At 40.0% G+C, this 26,927-nt stretch overlaps 1 protein-coding gene across 1 annotated transcript in view; it reads left to right on the top strand.

Moving 5' to 3' along the window:
* Positions 1 to 20,340, top strand: part of LOC138853529 (uncharacterized) — a 234,620-nt gene extending 214,280 nt beyond the window's left edge. Inside the window, exon 2 of the mRNA XM_070090744.1 lies at positions 19,040 to 20,340. Coding sequence (XP_069946845.1) covers positions 19,299 to 20,108 — 810 coding nt within the window. The 5' untranslated portion in view covers positions 19,040 to 19,298 and the 3' untranslated portion in view covers positions 20,109 to 20,340. The remainder of the gene's footprint in view (positions 1 to 19,039) is intronic.
* Positions 20,341 to 26,927: the final 6,587 nt, after the last annotated feature.

Raw genomic sequence — 26,927 nt, 5'->3', positions numbered from 1 at the left:
TAGCGCTGCACTACCCTTGTTGAACATAATACCTTTTGTTGAGCAATGACGCTGCCCACTGTGGTAGTCAGCAGTGTGGTAATCAACAGTGTGGTAGCTAGCACTGTGGTAGTCAACAGTGTGGTAGCTAGCACTGTGGTAGTCAACAGTGTGGTAGCTAGCACTGTGGTAGTGAACAGTGTGGTAGCTAGCACTGTGGTAGTCAACAGTGTGGTAGCTACCACTGTGGAAGTCAACAGTGTGGTAGCTAGTACTGTGGTAGTCAACAGTGTGGTAGCTAGCACTGTGGTAGTCAACAGTGTGGTAGCTAGCACTGTGGTAGTCAACAGTGTAGTAGCTAGCACTGTGGTAGTCAACAGTGTCGTAGCTAGCACTGTGGTAGTCAAGTGTGTGGTAGCTAGCATTGTGATAGTCAACTGTGTGGTAGCTAGCACTGTGGTAGTCAACAGTGTGGTAGCTAGCACTGTGGTACTCAACAGTGTGGTGGCTAGCACTGTGGTAGTCAACAGTGTGGTAGCTAGCACTGTGGTAGTCAACAGTGTAGTAGCTAGCACTGTGGTAGTCAGCAGTGTGGTAGCTAGGACTGTGGTAGTCAGCAGTGTGGTAGCTAGCACTGTGGTAGTCAGTAGTGTGGTAGCTAGGACTGTGGTAGTCAACAGTGTGGTAGCTAGGACTGTGGTAGTCAACAGTGTGGTAGCTAGCACTGTGGTAGTCAGTAGTGTGGTAGCTAGGACTGTGGTAGTCAACAGTGTGGTAGCTAGGACTGTGGTAGTCAACAGTGTGGTAGCTAGCACTGTGGTAGTCAGCAGTGTGGTAGCTAGGACTGGTAATCAGCAGTGTGGTAGCTAGTACTGTGGTAGTCAGTAGTGTGGTAGTCAGCAGTGTGGTACCAACAGTGTGGTAGCAGCATGTGACGCTGCACGTCCACTGTATTGGTTATACTTACTCCAATTATCTAGCCTAAACATAAACGGGAAATGCAAATAAAGGGAACAGACGTTAGTTAATTAAAATAGCTTTGTTACAGGTCATGTTGCATCTTGTTTGTAGAATGTGTGAAGTATCATGAATTGTTATTTGCACCTGTGTGTGTGTAGAGTGACAAACGTCACATATTCACGGCAGAATAAAATGGCTCCTGTTATTTCATACAGAAGTTGAAAGGTTTTTATGAAAGATCAGCAAATATTGTATTTTTCTTGAAGCTATGAATAGGCAGCTGTATAAGCCTTGCGGGTTTAGCACTTAGTTTTAATTGTAATAATAATAAAATGAATAGGCAGCCAGTATCAAGTTACTCTTGTTCACACGAAACATTCAGAAAATGACTCTGGGAATCGCATAAATAGCTAACTGTAAATCGAAGGTAGTTGAATTGACTGGAGTTCTCTGACACGGAATCTAAAAGGAAAATGACTGCTTGATGTCAAGTAAAATAAGGAAGGTCTGAAGAAAAATGTTCAAATGCCTCTCCTGGGCTAGTAGGAATGGCTGGGTGTGTGACCTGCCTCTCCTGGATCATTAGGAATGGCTGGGTGTGTGACCTACCTCTCCTGGGCCAGTAAGAATGGTTGAGTGTGAGCATGACCTGCCTCTCCTTGGCCAGTAGGAATGGTTAAGTATGAGTGTGATCACTCTCCTGGGCTAGGAGGAGGAATTGCGCTACATACCTGGAGGTTACTGGAGGTTATTCCGGGGATCAACGCCCCCGCGGCCCGGTCCATGACCAGGCCTCCCGATGGATCAGGGCCTGATCAACTAGGCTATTACTGCTGGCCGCACGCAGTCCAACGTACGAGCCACAGCCCGGCTTATCCGGCACTGACTTTAGGTATCTGTCCAGCTCTCTCTTGAAGGCAGCCAGGGGTTTATTGGCAATTCCCCTAATGCTTGATGGGAGGCTGTTGAACAGTCTTGGGCCCCGGACACTTATGGTGTTTTCCCTTAGTGTACCATTGGCGCCCCTACTTTTTATTGGGGGCATTTTGCATCGCCTGCCCAGTCTTTTACTTTCGTAGGGAGTGATTTCTGTGTGCAGATTTGGGACCATTCCTTCCAGGATTTTCCAAGTGCAGATTATGATACATCTCTCCCTCCTGCGTTCCAACGAGTACAAGTCAAGTGCTTCCAAGAGTTCCCAGTAGTTAAGGTGCTTGACAGAACTTATACGTGCAGTAAAGGATCTCTGTACACTCTCTAGATCTGCGATTTCACCTGCTTTGAATGGAGATGTTAATGTACAGCAGTATTCCAGCCTAGAGAGAACAAGTGATTTGAAAAGGATCATCATTGGCTTGGCATTTCTCGTTTTGAACGTTCTCATTATCCATCCTATCATTTTCTTTGCACGTGCGATCGTGGCACTGTTGTGATGCTTGAAAGTGAGATCCTCAGACATTACTACTCCCAGGTCCCTTACATTATTTTTCCGCTCTATTGTATGGCCAGAGTCTGTAGTATACTCTGTTCTAGTTATTATCTCCTCCAGTTTTCCATAAAACAAATACCTTCGAGATTAATTGTCATGTATTTTGTGAGAAATGTTAGGTTAGAAGTTTTGCAAATATGATAGAGAAAGCTGAGCGTATCGTACAGTGGAGGTTCACGTTGAACCCTGTAGCGCCAGATTCAACAAGTGTCACACGTGTAGATATGAACGGTTCTTGAACTTGCCCAAACAAGGTAGTGCCAGACGTGTCGAGGGCGTTTTTTTTTTTTTATTTTGAGTATTATTTAAATAAATATTTTGTAGATCTGTGTAACCTAACCTAAAAGAAAGAAATATATTTTTTAGTGAAATGAAAATTTGAGAACATGGCTGCCACATAGTTGCTTGGTCACCACAGCATCCGTCCTCTGTATGCTTTGTGGAATTTTTTTCATAATTCCAAAGAACGCTCGGAAATTGATACTGATAATCACGTAAGAAACGAACTATGTAAAAATGAAGATAGTTACATTCTCATTCCCTGCGTAATATCCGTGATGGTTTTTATCGTTACTGCCAGACGCTTCACCCAGTATATTTATCAACTTCTTTCACTAAATATTAGTTTTTTTTATATCTATGTTAGCTACCATAAGCTAACCACATTAAAAATAAAATATTGTATGCAGGGAACGTTTAGAAATTGGCGCTTGGAGTTGTATAAGAAAACGAACGTTGTAGAGCGAGGCTGGGTTGCCAGCGACGACCCACAGCAGGCGGGGGAGCCTGGAGCCTCCTTCATAATTGTCCAACTTAACAGTATTTTCCTCGAGGCCTTCCCTAAATTCAGTTTAGGCAGGTGACTTCCACAATGATATATTACCTGGTGAAAGTGAAGGCTTTTTAAACATTTCCAGCATTTGCTCGTAGTCGGCCAGGAATGAAGAGGAAAAGGCAGTAAAGAAGACACGGAGGCTGTAATGAAGAGGAAGAGGCAATAAGAGAACACAGTGATAGGAATAAAAGGGAAAAGGCAGTGATGACTCTTAGGCAGGAATGAAGAGGAAAAGGCAGTGAAGAGGACAGGTTGGTAGGAGTGAAGAATGAAAGGAAATGAGGACAGGTTGGTAGGAGTGAAGAGCAAAAGGAAATAAAGATGACACTTAGGCAGGAATGAAGAGGAAGAGACAATAAAGGGGACACGTTGGTAGGAGGAAAGAAGAGACATTAAAGATGACATATAAGCAAGAATGAGAAGGAAGAGGCAGATAACATGATTCCAGATATAAAAAAAGTAACATTAACTTGTAGCTAGACTTAACCTAACCTAATCTAGCCTAACCACACCTGTTTTTTGCTGTGATTTTTTCCCTGTGCCTTTATTTCCATTCACCGATGACACGTAGATGAATAGAATGAAGCCTACTGGGAATCAAACAAGCTAGAAGGGGGGTGGTAGCACTGCCACAGTGACGAGGGGTTGGTAATACTACCACAGTGACGAGGGCTTGGTAGCACTGCCAGTGACGAGGAGTTGGTAATACTACCACAGTGACGAGAGCTTCGTAGCACTGCCAGTGACGAGGAGTTGATAATACTACCACAGTGACTAGAGCTTGGTAGCACTGTCACAGTGACGAGGGCTTGGTAGCACTGTCACAGTGACGAGGGCTTGGTAGCACTGTCACAGTGACGAGGGCTTGGTAGCACTGTCACAGTGACGAGGGCTTGGTAGCACTGCCAGTGACGAGGGCTTGGTAGCACTGTCACAGTGGAGAGGGGTTGGTAGCACTGCCACAGTGACGAGGGCTTGGTAGCACTGCCACGGTGACGAGGAGTTGGTAGCACTGCTACAGTGGAGAAAGGTTGGTAGCTCTGCCACAGTGGAGAGGGATTGGTAGCACTGCCACATTGAAGTGTTGGTGGCATTGTCAAATTTCTAAGGGACTGGTAACACTGCAGATCTCGAAGAGCTGGTAACTACTTTACTGTTGAGGAGTTAGTAGCACTCCCAGGATCTTGAGAGGATGGTAGCACTAGCAGAATCTTAATTAAAGGGTTGGTAACACTACTGAAGTTTTCAGTAGTGATGGCAGTGCTGAAGTCTTGAGGGGGTTGGTAACACTACTAGAGTTTTTAATTTTTGGTAGTACTGCCTCTCTTGAGGGGTTGGCAGTAGTGGCACTCTTGAAGGGTTGGCAACTCTACCAGAATTTCGAGAGGATGGTAACACTGCCAGAGTGTTGAGGGGTTGGCAACCCTGCCAGGCTCCGCCGTGGGTCTTCCACGGAAAAAACGTCAACGAAAGAAATTTGTTTACTAAAACTTTTGTGCTTGCAACACTTGTACAGACATCAGTACTTACCTAGGTGCACACGCGTTACACTGCCCAGAAATAGTCAACACAAAGGTAAACAAGCGAAACTTCTTCCAGTGAATAGAGGTTCTCCTTGCAAAATATTCATTTTTTTTTTCAATTCTCCGCATTTCTGAGATGAGCTATTAATGCAGCATAGGTGATTGTGTATTGGACATAGTTTTATGAGTCCAAGTTTGTGTTGGCTCGCGGCTCTGGCTGCACTGCCTAAGAAAACAATAGGGTGGAGAACTATATTGAAGGTGTGAGGGGGGGGGAGGAGGCGAGGTTTAGGGGATGTAAGTGATGGAGAACAGGTGGTGAACACTGCTGCAGCTCCACCATTATGCCTTCAACAAAGACCGTGGAAGCAATACTTGCCCGTCAGTACTGACCTGACACGTGTCATGATGTAAGCGCATGATAACCTGCCACCACTACCTCTGCAACCACCACTTCTGCCACCACCACTTCTGCCACCATAACCCCTACCACCTCAGCCACCCATATTATTATTATTATAAAAAATAATAATATGGGTGGCTGAGGTGGTAGGGGTTATGGTGGCAGAAGTGCATATAATCCCTTACACTCTTACCCCTACCACCATTACCCTATAATTAATACCTCGGCCACCATTACCTTACCACTGCCTCTTCTGGCACCAATACCCTACCACTACCTCTTCTGCTACCATTACCCTGTCACTACAATTTACATCGCTACCCCTACACAATATTTCTGTAATAGTATTTTCACAAGGTGGTATTTTTACAAAATGTTTCTTCAACAGTTTTTACAACACAACGTTTCTTTAATGTTTCTATAACAATGTTTCTACAACTGTTTCTGTGTAGGATCGTCCCTCACCCCTCATGCACAAGGTCTTAACGTCTGTTCATATTGAAATGCTGTTGGCGCTTTTTAGACTGCATCTGTATCCTGTCTTGGTCTTCCGTTTCCCTGTTTCTGTCCTATCCTGTTTTGTGTATCCCAGAAGGGGGATCTTGAAGTGGTCGCTTGCATTTTTTTTTTCTCTCCTTTTCGATTTTATTTCGCACATAACTAGGGAACCCCCTCATCCGATCGATTCAAATTTTGAACTCTTGTATACGGTAACGAGCACCAGATTCTAGGAGCATTTGTCATGTGCAGGTACCCTATGACCAAATATATTGAACTCGTTCCTAGCATCCTGGAATGGCTTACCGGGATAACTTCCAAAACCCGAGTAGTGTAGCTTCAAACGTTCAAAAAAAAAAAAAAGCCTCCTAATGTTAAGACGGCGGAGACTGAAATTCAATGAAATGAAATACATTGGGGGACCATTGTATTTGTAAAATTGTGTGAAATTTTTATTCCTGTTTAATTATATTCTTCTAGAAGAATGACTTCAATATTTAATGGCTGATGCATCTAACGGCTAGGATAGTACCCGTTTAGTTTAGTATATACGTGGACGAATTTGTCAGTTCAATAAATATTTTTTTAGCACTTGGAGTAGTTGGATTTTTTTTTTTAGCAAATTGGTCTGTCTTAATAAACAAAAACTATCGGAATCGTTGGAATCTGTCTTAACTGGAGAATGCCTATCCTGATTGGTTTCAAATTTTCACCACTGGTATGTTTTCGTGAACGCATGGATCACGAAACACATGTTTCGTGCTGTATTGGGTGAAACAAGTCCCAGTTTGCCAATTTTATTGCACAATAGCGATATTCATTTATAAATATTCAATATGCTTAGAATGTTTCTTCTGATCGCCTTCAAGATGAGGAGAAGGAAGGATCAGGCCAAGTCACGAGTTCTGAAGTTTGGAGCATTTGACAATATAATGAGAAAGGAAGGCATCTACAGCGACAAAGCTAGGACAGAGATTCACACAGGAAAAGTTATGTATTATTAACGATGCATTCTATAACAAGGATGATTCTTCAAAAGTTTAGTCTGAGTAGGTAAAAATTTGAATATTTTACTGATTTTTTTCAAAAACTTGGACTCAGATCAATTACTGGAAAACGCCTTTTCTGATCGTCTTCAAACTTTATTAAAACGAAGCTTGACGCTCGTTTTGAGCTGTGTAAATTTCAGTTGCCAATTTTATTAAATTATTTCTTATGTAATAACCAGAAAATGCCTCTGCTGATTGGTTTCAAACCAAAATCATTGTTGTTTAATAATTAGAAATATTTTTGTATTGGTTTTGGGCTATGTGAGTGGTAATTTGCCACTTTTTAAAGAAATTTTATCACACTGGATTTTCTTAAAGAGAAGAATTAAATGAGATATTAGAGAATTCGAAATAGAGTATAAAGTAGAAAGGAAAGCTGAGAAAATCGTCTTTTTTGGTCTTTTTAAGTTTAATGACTACAGACTTGTATTTTCCGGATATTGATCACTCCGAGATAAGATAACCAGAGAATGCCTCTTCAGTTTATCTTAGAAGCTGATGGTTCTTAATAAAAAAGCTGAATTAGATTTGGGCTGTATATATCCTGATTTGCTATTTTTGTTGAAGGAATTGTGATATTAATTTCCAGGTGATGATTCGTGAATGCCTCGTCTGATTAGCTTCAAATCTCCAATACTAATGTTCATTTGTACTACAGACTGTGCATTTACAGTCGAATGCAGTGAAGTACAGGGGACAGGCTTTATGCAGTACGGGGCTACTTTTCTTGGATCGTGCAGTCACCGAAAAGCATCCATACCATTTTCATTAGCTTTGTCATCAGTAGATGAAGATTCACTCCCTTCTGGTAGGTCATTTCATTACATTAGGTGTGTATGTGTATTTAGGTGGGTGTTTGTGTACCAGTACTCACCTAGTTGTACTCACCTAGTTAAGGTTGCAGGGGTCGAGTCCAAGCTCCTGGCCCCGCCTCTTCACTGGTCGCTACTAGGTCACTCCCTGAACCGTGAGCTTTATCACACCTCTGCTTAAAGCTATGTATGGATCCTGCCTCCACTACATCGCTTCCCAAACTATTCCACTTCCTGACTACCCTGTGGCTGAAGAAATACTTCCTAACATCCCTGTGATTCATCTGTGTCTTCAACTTCCAACTGTGTCCCCTTGTTGCTGTGTCCCATCTCTGGAACATCCAGTGTTCGTGTGTCTATGCCTGTGTGCGTGCTTGTGCCTTTGCAGGCATGTGCTTTGCAGCCACCCTCTTGATTTCGTAGAAAAATTTTCAAATAATAATTATAGCATTTTTGTCTTTCCTTGAGGTTATTCCATATTTGTTATTTTGGACTACATAATTTTCTCTCGCCGTTTGGCTTTCATGTTTCCCAACCAAATTTGCTTCTCCCTACTTCTTACACTCATCTTTTAGGAGTGCATCGCTATATTGCAAGAAACATCCGAGGGTTTGAATCCTCGCCAGAACACCTGCATAATAAATGTCGTACTTCGATTTCATATAAAAAAAAATGTAACATGAACTGCACGTTCCACGGAGACATCGTATTGACTACAGCAGGATATATCTGGCCCTGAGGATTTTGTCCAGATCTGGTTTGTGAAGGGATGATATTTATGCTCTTATGGTTTGGTGTGGTAAAATTCGTCAGTAAACAGAGCAAGAGCTTCCTGACGCTGTTCTTGGTCATATGATGACTCACCACTTGAGCGTTTGATCATCTGACAGGTCTTCCGTTGGCTTACCGGTCCACTCCTTAAAAATTAAAATCATTTGTTGATTGTTATACTCTTATGTTTGACCTCCTATCTATATTCTTTCGTAGTGCTGTACTCACACGACTTCAGGGTATATACGCCGAGGTGTGTGTGAGTACTAACCAATTTGTGGTTGCAGGGGGTCGAATCACAGCTTAAGGCTCCCGCCATCCGCTCCTGGCCGATATGTGTTATGTGTGCGTGACCTTTGTAAATTGTTGGTAATTATGTGTTCTAATGTTGTCAGATGTGGATTTTATCAGGTGTTAGTGCTGGAAGAATTTTGTGTTAGTGTTGGTGTTATCATGTTTTGGTGGTGGTGGTGTTGTCATGTTTTGGTGTTGGTATTGTCATGTGTTGGCATTATCAAGTGTTGCCTGGTGTTGCCAGTATTATCAGATGTTGTCAAATGATACACGATTTTGGGTGTTGTCTATTGTTGTTGGGTGTTATTAGGTATTGTCTGGTATTGGCGTTATCGAGTGTTATTGTTGTCAGGTGTTGGACGTCATACAGGCTGGTGATGAGCTAGTGCCAGTATTATTGAATATTGCTGCCGGCAGGTGCTCATATCCTCTCCTGCTAATATTGTCACGGGTTTTCAGTATGGCTGGTGCATCTGCTTCCTGGTATATCAGTACTGTTGTGTGTGCAGTGTAACACTAGCTAGTCTCACCCTGTCACTATCAGATGATGTCATAATCCACACCCTTCAAGCCACCAAATTAAGAGTCTTGTATATTACATTACTGACTCCCAAAAATGGAGGATTTGGAATTTGTGGTTTTAGTAACGAGTCAGTATTTTCGGGTAAAACTATGCTGAATGACTTACGCCTCAATAAAAGTTTTGCTAATAAGCGTTGCAGTGTATTATTAAATGTCAGTTACTAGTTTCTCCCAACATTTTGGATAGTATAGTTGTGTTACAAGCTTCAAGTAATGTTTCTCAAAATAATGGATCACAAAACAGCATATACCCATATACCCTGAGAGTTTTATTTCTCACAGCATATTATATGCTGAGTTTACTTTAATTACGATTTTAGCTATTACACACACACACACACACACACACACACACACACACACACACACACATGTATACATACAAACGCACACACACATTATATATATATATATATAATATATATATATATATATATATATATATATATATATATATATATATATATATATATAATATATATATATATATATATATATATATATATATATATATATATATATATATATATATATATATATATATATATATATATATATATATATATATATATATATATATATATATATATATATATATATATATATATATATATTAATAAATTAGTTCATGTAACCAAACTTGCTACTTCTGGCACATACAGTTATGTGATACTGTGCTAATAAAATCCTTTGGGGTGCCCTGAGTCTGGTGAGAGGCTCTTGATTCATCTTGCATCAAACATGAGTGCCTCCAATTTCCCAGAGGCTGTAAGATACCTACTGGCTTAACATTTCACCATGAATATAATAATTGACAAATTTACAGAAATAACATTTGCACTTCTGGCTGCAGTTTGTTGTGTAGCCTCACATTGTAAGTTTCTGTCTAGTCGTTATCAGTGAACAGGATTTAATTAATGTGTGTGGCGCCAGATAGGCAGCAAGCTTTGCGTGTTGCTCGAGAGCAGTCACAGTAGTGCTGTGTAAAATTGAACCATTGATTAACTCTACTCGTTTATGTGCAAATATTGTATTTATAGACTCAACGGGCTGTGGTAGTACAACCTGTTGATTGTTGAATATCTGAAATCGTTACCAGAACGTAGTGGATTCTTTTTATAAATTTAGGGAGCTTCTATTGTTCTAACAATATTCTTTTAGCTATAACATATTCACATGAAGCTACATTAAAAATGGTATAAAATACCGACAGGTTGTTAGGTAAGACACATATGCAACAGTTAGGTATCTTTATTATGAAACGTTTCGCCTACACAGTAGGCTTCTTCAGTCAAGTACAGAAAAGTTGATAGAAGCAGAAGATACTTGAAGACGATGTAATCAGTCCATCACCCTTAAAGTGTTGAGGTGGTCAGTCCCTCAACACTTTAAGGGTGATGGACTGATTACATCTTCTTCAAGTATCTTCTGCTTCTATCAACTTTTCTGTACTTGACTGAAGAAGCCTACTGTGTAGGCGAAACGTTTCATAATAAAGATACCTAACTGTTGCATATGTGTCTTACCTAACAACCTGTCGGTATTTTATACCATTTTTAATGTTCAATCTGTCAGACACTGCAACACAAGGGTATCTTGGTACAGACCTGCAATCAACTTCGACAACTTCCACTAGTGAGAGGGGCTGGATTTGAGAGGGACCTGACTTCTCAACATCTGAGTTCTTACCTCTCCTAGTGGCCTACGTCTCACCTCTTGGCGCTATAAAAAGCTCCATCCTGTCACTTCTTCTCCATATTGTTTCATACTATGGAACAATGCTCTTCTCCAGACTGAGGGACTGACCACCTCAACACTTTAAGGGTGATGGACTGATTACATCGTCTTCAAGTATCTTCTGCTTCTATCAACTTTTCTGTACTTGACTGAAGAAGCCTACTGTGTAGGCGAAACGTTTCATAATAAAGATACCTAACTGTTGCATATGTGTCTTACCTAACACACATGAAGCTACGCAACACACGATCAACAGTTGAGCATCTTTATTGTCGAAATGTCTCGTTTGCTCAACAGGCTTCTTCGGTCAAATACAGAGATGACCTAAGTACTTGAGATAACATCAGTGGACAGACAAATCTGAGGGGATCAGTCCCTCAGCCTTCAAGACCTATCTCAAGACAGGTGCAGGAGGTGCAAGGTTTGGCGCTATGAGGCAACCTGTTGCACAAGCTACTTCACAAGCTGTCTCTTGTCCCTTGAGACAGGCGCAACAAGGGGTGATAGGATCTGGGTGTAAGTAATGGCAGGCAGATATAAGAGACAAAAACAGGATCATAGGCAGGTGGTGAGGCTCTGCAACAATGGAACACTAATGGTAACTGTTTGCTTAACTTGAAGACATCAACAGATATTTCGCAAGAGCAGTAAACCACATTCATAATGGCACAGTAGATTAAGTTTATTATTATTATTACATTATAATTATTGCATTATTATTATTGTTATTATTATTATCCATATAAACCTGGCGGTATTAGCGCCAGTACATCCAATATTGTCATAATTATTAGTTGAATTATTATTATTATTATTATTATTAAAATTTTCACAAGGTTTTCAACCCATAGGGTACCATACAGCGCATGGGGAATGGGAGGCAATCAGGTTTGGTTCAAGGAGAGGGAGGGGTTGCTCCAGCTCCTCAAATCAAAAGACCTTCACCAACTTCCACACCCTCCCCCCTCCATCATAAAGGGGACTGAATTAATAGAATGTAGTTATTTTTTTTTTCAGTCTGTCGAGCGTAAATGACGAGGGAATGAGAGATCATCCCCCTCCCCTCCAGTCTCTCTCTCTCTCTCTCTCTCTCTCTCTCTCTCTCTCTCTCTCTCTCTCTCTCTCTCTCTCTCTCTCTCTCTCTCTCTCCTATTCCCGTCCCTCCCCCTAAACCACTCCCCCTCCAACCCCTCCCACTAAACCTCTCCCCCTCCCACCCGTCCCTCTAAACCTCACCCCCTCCCACCCCTCCCCCTAAACCTCTCCCCCTCCCACCCCTCCCCCTAAACCTCTTTCCCTCCCAATAAACTCGGGTAGGTTATTACACGATGTTAGTCCTCTACCCCCATACAAATACACACACATTCACCCCTGACAGGACCCAGAACAGCATACCGCAGCATCACGGAACTTGGAACAGCATACTGTAGCATCACACAACCCAGAACAGCATACTGTAGCATCACACAACCCAGAACAGCATACTGTAGCATCACGGAACTTGAAACAGCTTACTGCAGTATCACTGAACCTGGAACAGCTTACTGCAGTATCACGGAACCTGGAACAGCTTACTGCAGTATCACGGAACCTGGAACAGGTTACTACAGCATCACGGAACCTGGAACAGCTTACTGCAGTATCACGGAACATGGAACAGCATACTGTAGCATCATGGAATCTAGAACAGCATACCGTAGCATCATAGAACCTGGAACAGCAAACTGTAGCATTATGGAACCTGGAAAAGCCTACTGTAACATCACAGAACATGGAACAGCATACTGTAGCATCACAGACACTGGAACAGGATACTGTAGCAACCTGGAACAGCTTACTGTATCATCACAGAACCTGTAACAGCATACTGTAACATCACAGAACCTAGAACAGCACACTGCAGCATCGCAGAACCTGGAACAGCAGGCTGCAGCATCACAGAGATCGAAACAGCATACTGCAGCATTACAGAGACTGGAACAGCACACTGTAGCATTATAAAGACTGGAACAGCACACTGCAGCATTACAGAGACTGGAACAGCACACTGCAGCATCACAGAGACTGGAACAACACACTGCAACATCAGAGACTGGAACAGTATACTGCAGAATCAGTCTGAAACAGCACACTGCAGCATCAGAAACTGGAACAGCATACTGTAGCATCAGAGACTGGAACAGCATACTGTAGCATCGGAGACTGGAACAACATACGACAGCATCACAGAGACTGGAACAGCATACGGCAGCATCACAGAGACTGGAACAGCATACGACAGCATCACAGAGACTGGAACAGCATACGGCAGCATCACAGAGACTGGAACAGCATACGACAGCATCACAGAGACTGGAACAGCATACGACAGCATCAGTGTCACAGCATCTTGGCTCAGACGGCATCAGGGTCTCGCTGGTCTCGTAAAGTTAAGTTAGGCCAGAAAAAATCCTTGAAGATTGCAGGCATAACTCTGGTAAAGTTTACGAACGTGTTTGGTACTTTACCCAGGGGGCATATGTAAGGCATTCCCTCCTCTAACACAAGATTATGTGGCATATAAGCAATCTTAAACTTGACGTTCGTTTTCGCACGCATTTATAATTTCATTATTATTATTATTATTATTATTATTATTATTATTATTATTATTATTATTATTATTATTATTATTATTATTATTATTATCATGAGAAGCTCTAAACCCGTAGGGCTTATACAGCTCCTGTGGGGGATGGAAGGTGTTCAGGCTTAATTCAGGGAACTGGAGCACGGATCCAATTCCTTAGAGCAAGAACCCTTCACCAGCATGAAGGAACTTTCGTTGATTACTGCCGTATTAAAATATCTGCAATATTTCTAGGACGGGCTGATATGAGGTATAAAATAAGTTAAAGCACGTGTGTTTCTCCATTCTTTGATGTTTTGATAACCGTTCATATTGACGTTCAAGTATAGCACTTGCTGAGACTATTTATTTAGTAACTGCATATTCTTGTCTGTAATTTGTTTATACAATGACGAATGTTGTGAGAGGGTTTTGCGTCCCACTGATGCTGTTCCACTGATGTTGTCTCAGTGGCAATAACACCCTCGGTTCCACTGATGGTGTCAGCGGCATTAACTAACTGCTTTAGTTCGGTGTATCCTGAGTGGTGGACGAGCCAGTGCCAACACCACAAGCTGTATAATAATGTTAATTAACCTTTGGCACTTCCATCGTGGGTCGATACAATCAAGAGGAAATCACTGTATTATCCTCCGAGATTGTTTCTCCCTCGTTCCTACTACAGCAGATTACACTCCCTATTACATTTTGTACTGTATACACACACACACACACACACACTCACACACACAGATGAGGACCAGGTAGGACTTCAAAGAGACCTGGGCAGGCTGGACACGTGGTCCAGCAACTGGCTTCTTGAATTCAACCCTGCCAAGTGCAAAGTCATGAAGATCGGAGAAGGGCAAAGAAGACCGCAGACAGAGTATAGACTAGGTGGCCAAGGACTGCAAACCTCGCTCAAGGAGAAAGATCTTGAGGTGACCATAACACCGAGCATGTCTCCGGAGGCACACATCAACCAGGTAACTGCTGCAGCATACGGGCGCCTGGCAAACCTGAGAATAGCGTTCCGATATCTTAGTAAGGAATCGTTCAAGACACTGTACACTGTGTACATCAGGCCCATACTGGAGTATGCAGCTCCAGTTGGGAACCCACACCTGGGCAAACACGTCAAGAAATCAGAAAGTGCAAAGGTTTGCAACAAGGCTAGTTCCGGAGCTCAGGGGTATGTCCTACGAAGAAAGATTGAGGGAAATCGGACTGACGACATTGGAGGACAGGCGGGTCAGGAGAGACATGATAACGACATACAAAATACTGCGTGGAATAGATAAGGTAGAGAGAGACAGGTTGTTCCAGTGAGGGGGACACAGAAACAAGGGGTCACAATTGGAAGCTGAAGACCAAGACGAGTCATAGGGATGTTAGGAAGTATTTCTTCAGTCATAGAGTCGTCAGGAAGTGGAATAGCCTAACAAGTGATGTAGTGGAGGCAGGAACCATACATAGCTTTAAGACGAGGTATAACAAAGCTCTGGAAGCAGAGAGAGAGAGGACCTAGTAGCGATCAGTGAAGAGGCGGGGCCAGGAGCTGTGTCTCGACCCTGCAACCACAATTAGGTGAGTACAGTTAGGTGAGTACAATTAGGTGAGTACACACACACACACACACACAAGGAGCCACAATTGGAAGGTGAAGACTCAGATGAGTCAAAGAGATGTTAGGAAATATTTCTTTAGTCATAGAGTAGTCAGGAAGTTGAATAGTCTGGCAAGCGATGTAGTGGAGGCAGGAACCATACATAGTTTTAAGACGAGGTATAATAAAGCTCATGGAGCAGGGCGAGAGAGGACCTAGTAGCGATCATTGAAGAGGCGGGGCTAGGAACCATGTCTCGACCCCTGCAGCCACAAATAGGTGAGTACACACACTTATAATATATATATATATATATATATATATATATATATATATATATATATATATATATATATATATATATATATATATATATATATATATATATATATATACATATATATCAAATAAGTAAAGCTTGCGATTTTGGCTTAAATAGCAACGCTCTTGCCTTATAAGGCAAGCGAAAATTTGTGTACGCAATAACTTCGCAAAAATTATTCTGAACCTAACGAAAAAAATATATTTCATTTTGTTTGTTTATCATTAAATTATTGTAAACATACCTAAAACTTATTTAATTGGCTTAGGATAAATTAAATTGCGCTTGTTATAATAAGGTTAGGTAAGTTTTCTAAGGCTCTTTTGGTACAGAATTATTATTTTTACATTAACGTAAATGAAAAAAAAATATATGTTTAAACGTATAAGATAACATTTTAGACAGGACTTAATTTTAAATGAGTTCTTGCTAATTGACCAGTTTTAGCTATCCGGGAGGTACCCAGAAGTGGTACCTCCCTATATTTATATAGGGAGGTGCTGGGGACCCTCATCCTCAGAGACAAGAATAAACTTACTTCAGGGAAAACTCAAGGTTCTCCCTGGAATTGTTTGAATATTGTCTTCTTTTAACACCCCCTTTATTCTGTATTCTATATAGACTTTATTTAAAGACAAAATACATTGACAAAAATGCAATAGGGAGTAGAACAGTATAGATAATATCTCAGAGCCTACATCTCAAATCCTTCGTCCAGCTCCTCGGCGGTGGGCAGCGTGCCCAGAATGCTGCAGGTATTTCCCTTCTGGATCGCAACACTAAGTCTCTGAAAGAGGAAGCTGGCTGCTCTGTGATCCTTGGTTTCTGTGATGAGTTTTTCACTCGGCTCTTAAAATTTTCTCTTATACATTTAAAGATTTTTTTTCATTTGTGTTAATATAAAAATTAATGAATTTGTACCAAAAGAACCTTAGGAAACTTACCGAACCTTATTATAACAAGCTCAATTTAATTTAGCCTAATCCAGCTAAATGTATTTTATAAAAGTTCATAATAATTTAACAATAAACAAACACAATGAAATATATTTTTTTCGTTAGGTTCAGAATGACTTTTGCGAAATTATTGCATGCACAAATTTTCGCTTGCCCTATTCGGCAAGAAGTTCATTTCTATTTAAGCCAAAATCGCAAGTTTTACGTATTCAGCACGACATGTATATACACACACATATATATGCAAAACAACCACTGTGAAAGAATAGAGAAGTTCCAAGCGCTTTCGTGACTACTCACATTATCAAGGAACAATGAAAGTAAAGCATCAAAGGAAGGTATATAAAGGGGTAGCCCACACCTCACTATCAGATCCCACAACAACGAAACACCTGACGCGAGACAGCAGGCCCGCCGGCCGAACTAGACAGGTCCTTCATACAACCCACCAACAAACTATTCTACCCAAGAAATAAGAAATTTAAAAAAATATTATTTGTCCACTGTATTATTAAATTCTTCCCAAATTCTATTAATTATAAATGGATCTAATATATATAAACCAAAGGAAATATTCATATTATTGTCAAAACTGCTTTTTATGAAACAAGATTCAATTATATTCCTATCGACCATGGACTTGCTTGATACTACTTTCTCAACTTTTTGAAAATCATTTGGATGGTTAAAATCTCTTACATGAATAAATAGAGCATTGGAATCTTGTCCAGTTCTAATGCTATACGTATTTATGTTGTTTTAATCTTAGTTCGAGATTTTTACCAGTTTGACCGTAATAAACTTTATCGCAAATTTTACAAGGAATCTTATAGACACATCCATCAGCATTTTGGGGGGGAATTATTTATCAAAAGTTTTTTTTACTGTATCAAGATTTTTTAATACAACTTTAATATTAAAAGTCTTAAGAAGAGAAGGCATATCAACCAAGTTTTCGTGGTAAGGGAGAACCAACATATTTTTAGTTGAATAAGGCTGGTTGTCCCTATTTGGATTGTAAAAAGTATTTCTAGCAACTTTAAAAGATTTATCAATTACATTTCTTGAGTATTTCAAATCATTACCTATTTCATAAATTTTGGATATTTCCTCATCTATGATGTAAGTAGTCACGAATGCGCTTGGAACTTCTCTATTCTTTCACAGTGTTTGTTTTGCATATTCTGAAATCACCTGTTTACTGTGATCTTATTGCGCGCGCGCACACACACACACACACACACACACACACACACACACACACACACACACACACACACACACACACACACACACACACACACACATATATATATATATATATATATATATATATATATAATGTATGTATGTATATACATATATATATATATATATATATATATATATATATATATATATATATATATATATTAATCCAAAATGTAATAGGGAGTGTAATCTGCAATCGTTTGAAGGTAAATTAATGTTTAGTTTTCGAAAGATATATAGCACAAAATTTTAGCTGGAAAGGGTGAACTCCCTTGAATTTTGCTTCTGGAACAATTCCGGGTATTGGATATCAACTAATGGCAATAGTGGCAACATGGCATTGCAATAGTGGCAACATGGCATTGCAATAGTGGCAACATGGCAGTGCAATAGTGGTAACATGACACCGTGATGATGGCATCATTTATGACAGTTTCAGACACTGGAACTTCTGGTTGCAGATCGTGTTGATTTCCCTCTCTTACACATAAAAAAGCGATTTGTTATTATTATATGGGAATGAGCTAAACTGGTGGGGGTCATACAACGCGTGGGCATGGAAGGCAATCAGGTTTGATTCAAGAGAGTGGAGGATAGCTCCAGTTCTTTGTGGTGCAGTGTACCCTGTGAAATTAATGTCTGACTCTTTTTTAATTGTAATTTGTTAAAATTATTCATTATTTTACTCTCATCAATTAGGCTAATTTATTTATTGCAAAAGTTGTGCTTTTGTTAGCAGTATTTTACGTAGACCCCTCTGGTACCTGCTGTTGCTACGTTAGTTACTGCTGTGTTTGCTGCTGCTGTGTTACCTGCTTCTGTGGTGTGTTAGCTGCTTCTTTACTGTGTTAGCTACTGCTGTGTTAATTACTGTCGCTGCTGCTGTGTTAGTTACTGTCGCTGCGGCTGTTACTGGTGCTTTTGTGTTTGCTGCTGCTGCGTTACTGGTGCTTCTTTGCTTGCTGCTTCTGAATTCACTATTGTTGTTTTATCGTCTTTGTTGTGTTAGCTTCTGTAGTTTTATCTTCTGCTTAGCTGCTGCTGCTACTGCTATATTAGCTCTACGATGCTGTGTGTGTGTGTGTGTGTGTGTGTGTGTGTGTGTGTGTGTGTGTGTGTGTGTGTGTGTGTGTGTGTGTGTGTGTGTGTGTGTGTGTGTGTGTGTGTGAAGCCACTAGTGTATATAGTGAAGTCCGCTCCCCATTTCCTCCTCTCTGAAAACACCAAATACACTGTATATTATCTTTCACGTCACTAATTTCATAGTTGTTGAGATGGAAAATAAAGAGATCATGATTATTTAAATTTCGTATTAGTACATTGCTATGTAACTATCTCTAACTTATTTTTTCTTCATTTTCCAGAACGAAATTTCTTGTGCAGCAACAGTCCACTGCTGCGCCGTGTGACGTCACAATCTCAAGGACTTCTACACTTCTAGATTTAAAACTTGCCAGTTATGAGTACCTGGGCATCTTCACAGGGGGCACCGTCCCCTCTTCCGAGCCCCTTACGAAGAAGGGAAACGGATTTGAAATATGCCAATCTCTGAAAGTATTTAAACAGAGAGTGATGTGAGCAAGACATCATAAATATTTGATCGAGGGCGCAAGTTGGCGAGCCATGACGTCACTAGTAAGATCAACTGTGATTCGAACGTCTAAGAAAGGCAAGTGTGGTAGTACTGGGGGGGTTAAAGGCAACTCTACGACTTATATGAGAAGGAATAATGAGGAGATGCATGAAGTCCACACTGAGGAGCTATCCATCAGTACAGGTCCTAGCAGTAGTGACAACGGGGGCACCTGGGCTGCCCCCAGCACCTCCACAGGTGATGGCTCGCTCGCCTCGGAAAGCCACTTAATGAAAGATAACGAGGTTAATGTTATCCCCCAAATGGATCACCCAAAGGTAGAGAGCATTGTGCATCTCCGGGACAGCGGGGAAGGTGCCGGAGGAACGATCGTGTCTTTGTCCCCTCCTAGTGCCTCTGGTGTGCAGACACAGCCTCATGGCACACCCTCAGCCCTCCCCGCTTTAACCAACTTATCAATGAAGAGACAATTAACGAGGCCGGAGAAGCATGGAGTAAGGAGTGCGAGTGATGGGATGGAGGGAGGCGGGGCAGGTGAGGTGCGGGTGGCTCACAGTAGCACCGCCAGTTACTCTCGGGCCGTGGCCAGTGAGAGGGAGGCGGCTGTCACCGTCACCGTCTACGATACTAGTTCAGTGGACTCCCCCCTCCTCTCCCCCCATCGTCCCCTCCTTCACTCCCCTAACACCAACCAGGACTCTAAACTCATCAAAGTTGAGATAGTTGGCGCACAAAACATGGACTTGGATTCTGGAGGTCGCTTCGAAAGACGAACTACCATCATTGACAGGTTAGTGTACTTAGTGGTAAGATTTATCATGTCTGGGATTGAGGCCTGACTTGACAGGTCCTCCCAGGCTTTTGATGCTGTCCTATGTCATCTGGTCCCAATACGAGAACTTGCAGCATGTGTTACCTAACAAGACTAGATATTTACAACATGTAGCCTTCAAACATTTAAAATTAAAACTAGACTTTCGGTCTATCCTGGACCATTATCAACTAGCTAATTATAATGCTTCAGGATGAATTGGAACGTAGTCTGTATTCCATTTCTAATTTTTGTTTTTGTTTCAGCCACGTGTTCTAACTTGGTTTTCAAGTTTATATATATATATATTTATATATAATATATATATATATATATATATATATATATATATATATATATATATATATATATATATATATATATTATATATACATATATATTATATATATATTTATATATATATATATATATATATATATATATATATATATATATATGTATTATATATATATATGTATTATATATATATGTATTATATATATGTATTATATATATAATGTATATATATATATATATATATATATATATATATATATATATATATATATATATATAAATATATATGTGTGTGTGTGTGTGTGTGTGTGTCGATGAATGGTTCACAGAACCGACACGTGGATAAATTAGACACATGCGCAACTCTTGGGTATCTTATTATGGAAACGTTTCGTCATACAGTGGCTTAATCAGTCCATACACTGGAGAAGCTCGAATAATAGGAGGAGAATGAGGTAATCAGTCCCTCAACCTTGACTCACATCGACTCAAGGTTGAGGGACTGATTACCTCATTCTCCTATTATTCGAGCTTCTCCTGTGTATGGACTGATGAAGCCACTGTGTGACGAAACGTTTCCTTAATAAAGATACCCAAGAGTTGCGCATGTGTCTAATTTATATATATATGTCGTGCCGAATAGGCAGAACTTGCGATCTTGGCTTAAATAGCAACGCTCATCTTGCCATATAGGACAAGTGAAAATTTGTGTATGCAATAATTTCGCCAAAATCATTCTGAACCTAACGAAAACAAATATATTTCATTGGGTTTGTTTAATATTAAATTGTTGTAAACAAATCTGAAATATATTTAGTTGGGTTAGGCTAAAATAAATTGCTTTTGTTATAATAAGGTTAGGTAAGTTTTCTAAGATTCTTTTGGTGAAAAATTTTAAATTTTTATATTAACATTAATGAAAAAAATATATCTTGAAACGTATAAGAGAAAATTTCAGAAAGGAATTAATTTTAAATGAGTTCTTGCTAATTGACCAGTTTTACATATTCGGCACGACATATATATATATATATATATATATATATATATATATATATATATATATATATATATATATATATATATATATATATATATATATATATATATAAATGTATATATGTATATATATTACAGTATAAGTAAGTAAGTAAGTAAGTAAATTTATTCAGGTATACACAAATACAGTTACATAGAATTATCATACATAGCAGCATATGTGTAGAGAACCTAGGATAACCCAAAAAAGTCAGAGTGACTTATTTCCATTGGGGTCCTTTTACCTTATTATTATAATATAAAGGTTATAATATTTTCTTATTATTCTACAATGAAGATAACATCTTATTATCATACTAAAAAGACTATCTAATACACTAGAGTCATTAAGACTATCTACAATACGAGGGTCATTACTAGGAATAAGGTAAAATTTACACGTATTTTAGCTAAAAAATAGAAAATCATTCCCCTCCCTTTCTGTAGCTACATTAATCAGACACTTTTTGGCAGTCTTCTTGAACTGGTTCATGCTATGACTGGCTTTGACATGTGCGGGCAGTCTGTTCCATTCCTTTATTGCCGTACAATAAAAGGTGTCTGACGCCTGGCCACTGACTGTGGGTACTACAAAGTTGTGCTCTCTCCCCCTAGTACTATGATTGCTTTGGTTCCCAACCTTGACAAAATTGACAGCAAGATATTCTGGACACTGTTCGTGAGCAATTTTATAAACATGATTTAGCTTCAGTTGTTTTACTCTGTCTTCAACATTCAGCATATCCAACTGCTGTAATTCATCCTGGCCTACATGTTCTCTTGGTCCCAGCCCCAGGATGAATCTTACGATTTTGTTCTGGGTGATTTGCAGTCTATCTTTCAGTTTTTTTGTCAAGGCAGAGTACCATGAAGAGCAAGCGTAATCCATATGGCATTGTATAAGGGCTAGACATAGGGTCCTGCGAGCCTCAGTAGGTAGACACTGTGCTTGTCTATACAGGAACTTCAGTCTGGCATTCGCTTTCTTTACTACACTGTTCCCTATCAATTCTCCTGACATGCATGGGTCAAAGGGGATTCCCAGATATTTTACTGATGAAACCAAAGTGACGGACTCCCCATTACACTGAACATTAAAATTATGTTTCGTTCCAAAGAGAATGGCTTCAGTTTTCCCTAGGTGTAATGATAGTTTGTTGTCTACTAACCATTTGCTGCAGGACTCCAGTTCCAGTGTTAAAACATTAGCAATATCTTGTGGGTCTTTACCTGTCACTAACAGAGCACTGTCATCTGCATACAGTAGGAGTTTGCACTTGACACTGATAGACATATCATTGACATAACATAAGAATAATAAGGGACCCAGAATACTACCTTGGGGAACTCCACATGTTATCGGCAGGGGTTCTGATTCCGTTTTGTTGATTTTGACTATTTGTCTCCTGTTGCTAAGGTAGGACTTAAACCAGTCTACAGAACCTATACCGATAGCTTGAAGTTTCTTACATAATATATTGTGGTTGACAGTATCGAAGGCCTTTTGCAGGTCTAAGGTTACCATACCTATGAGGTTCCCTTTGACATTTCAGTTCTCAGGTAATCCATCAGATTAATAAGGGAGGTATCGGTTGAGTAGGATCTTCTAAAGCCCGATTGATAGCTATGGAGAATGCTGTTGTCATTAAGGTACTTAACTACTTGAGAATACACCGCCCTCTCCAGAATTTTAGATATTATACTGAGTATACTAACAGGTCTATAGTTGCTTACATCAGACCTATTATTTTTCTTAAAGATAGAAGTAACTCTGGCCTCCTTGAACCCCTCCGGTACGGTATTAGTGGTTATTGATAGATTTATTATGTGAGCAATAGGGATTGACAGTTCAGAAGCACCATCTTTTAGGAACTTAGACGGGATGTTATCAGGGCCTGTGCTCTTAGTTGGGTTTAACCTGCTTAGTTCTTTTTGAATGAAGTCATGAGATACACTTACTAGTTGACAACTGTTTGGGGTTACCCCTTTATTGGTATAGTATGTTTGAAACTTATCAGAGTCTGTGTTAAAGGTATTTGATGCAGCTGGTAGTTTACTTACTAGTGTTGATGCAACAGATGTGTAGTAGGAATTAAAGCAATTTGCCACCTTAGATGTTTCGTGGCATACCTCATTATCGATAGTGAGTACTATGTTAGACCTATCTACTGGCTTATGGCTATACCCCAACTGTTTTAGTTGTTGCCAGAGCTTTCTGGGGTTATGCTTATACTCTTCAATTTTTGAGCAATAGTGCTTTGCCTTTGCTCCTTTTATAAGTCTCTGTACTCTGTTCCTCACCCTTTGGAATTCATTTAGTGCTGCAATATCCTGTCTGTTTGCTTTAAATCTTTTTAGCAGCTGGTCTCTGAATTTCATATTATCTAATATCTCAGTAGTCATCCAGGGTTCAGTTCTTCGTTTAATCCTAACCTCTTTAACTGGTGCAATATTATCAAGGATGGTAGTGAACATTGTTTTGAATTTTTCCCAGGCATCGTTTACGTCCGTGCAACTTGTTATCTCTGTCCAGTCACAATTGTGTAGCCTATTTACCAGTGTTTCTTTACTGTAGTTTCTAGTTGACCTCATTTTTATTGTCCTGTGTAGGCCTATCCTATCCCTAGTGATTTTCCTGGTGCAGTAAATGATGAAATGATCACTAAGACCTGTGGTAATGACGCCTGACTGACTAATGTTCTCAGCGCGGTTACAAAGTATGTGGTCAATTAGGGTGGCTGAGAACTGTGTGATCCGGGTTGGTGTATTAATTAGTTGGGTGTAGCTATTTAATCCTAGAATTTGCTTATACCTTTTGCATAGCCCGCTATTTTGCTGCTGAAAACAGATATTGAAGTCGCCCAGTATTATTGTCTCGCAATTGTTTTCAACTCCGGACAAGACTCTGGAAAAGTCTTCTAAGAACTGGTCCTTGGTAGGAGGGCGGTAACTAGTTCCTACTAAGATGGGTTTGGTCTTAGGAAGCAGCACTTCAAACCATTGAATCTCCAGTTTATTGTTATTTAAATCAGGTCTTGGGTTGTAAGCTAAGTCATTTCTAATGTAGGCACATACTCCACCACCCTTTCTGTTCCTATCTAAGCGTTTTATATTGTAACCTTCTATTTTGACCTCGTCGTCAGTCACCGTATCATCCAACCAAGATTCAGAGATGGTTATAACTGCCGCCCTAATTTTGTTAGCTAGAATCCTAATCTCTGCCAATTTAGGAAGAAGTGATCTTGCATTGACATGAATAAAGTGAAGGCCTGTTTTCATAAAACAATCATAATCATCAATATATGGCAATGGGTCATTTGTATTAAAATTAGGTAAATCAATGTCATCACTGCTAAAGGGTAACTGTGCCAAAGTGCATTTGTTACACACAAAATGAATTCTGGCACCGTTGCTATAATTGTACATACATCCATCATGCACCCACCCCTTACACATTTTACATAAGGTGCCTTTTCTGTTTTTCATGCGTACTTTAGTACAGTGTATGCACCTGTTTGTTAGTGTTTGAGATAATAATGGCTGTATTGTCTCACATTGACCTATGTATGCATTACATATGGAGTTAAGGTTATCATCCTTAGCTACTAGACCGTCATTATCGCCGTCATTTATCTGTCTGTTTTGCCTCTGCACAATAGTTTGAGGTCCTGGATTAATTTGGATATCACCACTTAAGAGCGCTACAATAAGAGCTGTGTGCCACTGTTTTTGTTTGGGTATGCGGTGTTGCCATACCTTGCGGCGATAGTGAGGTTTACTTTTCTGGTAGGATGGCAACTGTTGGGCTTTTACTGTCCAGGGCGCTGTTACTCCTTTCACCTTTTCCAGCCCCCATGACTGATTTCTTTCTTCATGGAATTGAAGAAGAAAGATAAATATAATTATGGCAGCCTGTACCCCCCTAATGCCTGCCATTTTCACTCTTCGCTCTTTTACTCATATACAATAATATTTATTTCTCTTTTCCAGTCCCTAGTACACTTAGTATCTGCTTTAGCAATCACACTGAATTACTAGTAAAATTTCCTCTTCAAAACCCTCTTCACTGCTCACTTTTCCCTTAACTTCACAAACCCCTTATAGTTCACCCCTTATTACACACTCCCCTACCCACCTCACTTCAGTCTGGCTTCACCAATTAACTTCTAACTCCTTTCCATTCTGGTAGACCAGAAAGGTTTAATCAGTGGTTTTATCCTTCCAAATCCCCCTCAATTCCATTTATCGGGGGTTGTGTCGTGTTGTTGTCTCCTGACCTGTTCTGCTGACTCAGCCATTTTTAAAACACTGAGGGGAGTAACGCCACCTACAACCTGACTTTCCTTGAGTTTATAGATATATTTGGCTTTTTCTGCTATGATTCTCTCCCTGTATACTAGTCAGCTGAATATAGGTCAGCTACTAAAACATTAACCTTGACTATTTAACTATTCACTTCTTTCCCACGACTGGCACTGAGGGATAACCGTCCTATACCTTGGAGTTTTGTACTGTTGATTTGACGATGTCTCCTGTGTTTCCCTCTCGTTAGCACTGGTACAGGTGATATGATGGTGGTACAGATATGATGCTACTGTCAACAGATGAACGTCAGTAAAGATGAGAATTTCACTTCGCTAGTTGTACGTCTGGCAGTAGCTGCTGTTTGGATGCCGGTCAGCCATGTTTAAAGGCTCAATTCTTTCCCTCGTTTGGCACTGAAGAAAAAAGTCCTACAGACCTGTCATTTCCTTGGAGATTTAGTTGATCAGGTTTTCTGCCATGTTGTCTTCCCGTTGAACACTGGTGCAGTTAATATGGAGGTCAGTTATTTCATTGTAGTGGAAAACGTCTCGTGTCTGGTTCACGTCTGGCAGCAGGTCTGTTACTTGAATGCCGGTCCCTCTTCTGTCATATTTAGTCCATTTCGTTGTCGTCACCGTCCGTTTTTATGTCACTATAGTTTACTTGCTTGTTGTTGCAGCAGTACTTGCAAATTTGGCCATCACTGGAGTTCGGATAGGCCCAGGGGACGGCAAGATATAGGAGCAGCCTTGTTGCTGCTTGCTGCGGCTGCAGCCGTCTCAGCCAGAATCAGGCTATTAGTCTATAAAGGTTTATAGCTATTTAATCTGTTAAACCATGATCGTACCTTTCATTAATAAGGATTTATTTGTGTCGCATTACTCCAGGAATCAGATGAAATTAAGTGCATCAAGTACTTTGTGTATGAGCGACTTTCCAAAGTTTGTTGATCCTTCTCATCTGGTGATATTATCAAAGCTTTTTATACACATAAAAAAACTCCAAAATATTATATGTATATATATATATATATATATATATATATATATATATATATATATATATATATATATATTTATATATATATATATATGTCGTGCCGAATAGGCAGAACTTGCGATCTTGGCTTAAATAGCAACGCTCATTTTGCCATATAGGACAAGCGAAAATTTGTGTATGCAATAATTTCGCCAAAATCATTTTGAAC

Source organism: Cherax quadricarinatus, chromosome 32 (genome assembly GCF_038502225.1).
Source record: "Cherax quadricarinatus isolate ZL_2023a chromosome 32, ASM3850222v1, whole genome shotgun sequence".
Lineage (NCBI taxonomy): Eukaryota > Metazoa > Arthropoda > Malacostraca > Decapoda > Parastacidae > Cherax > Cherax quadricarinatus.
Note: the sequence above shows the minus strand (reverse complement) of the source record. Positions and strands in the feature narration are given on the sequence as shown.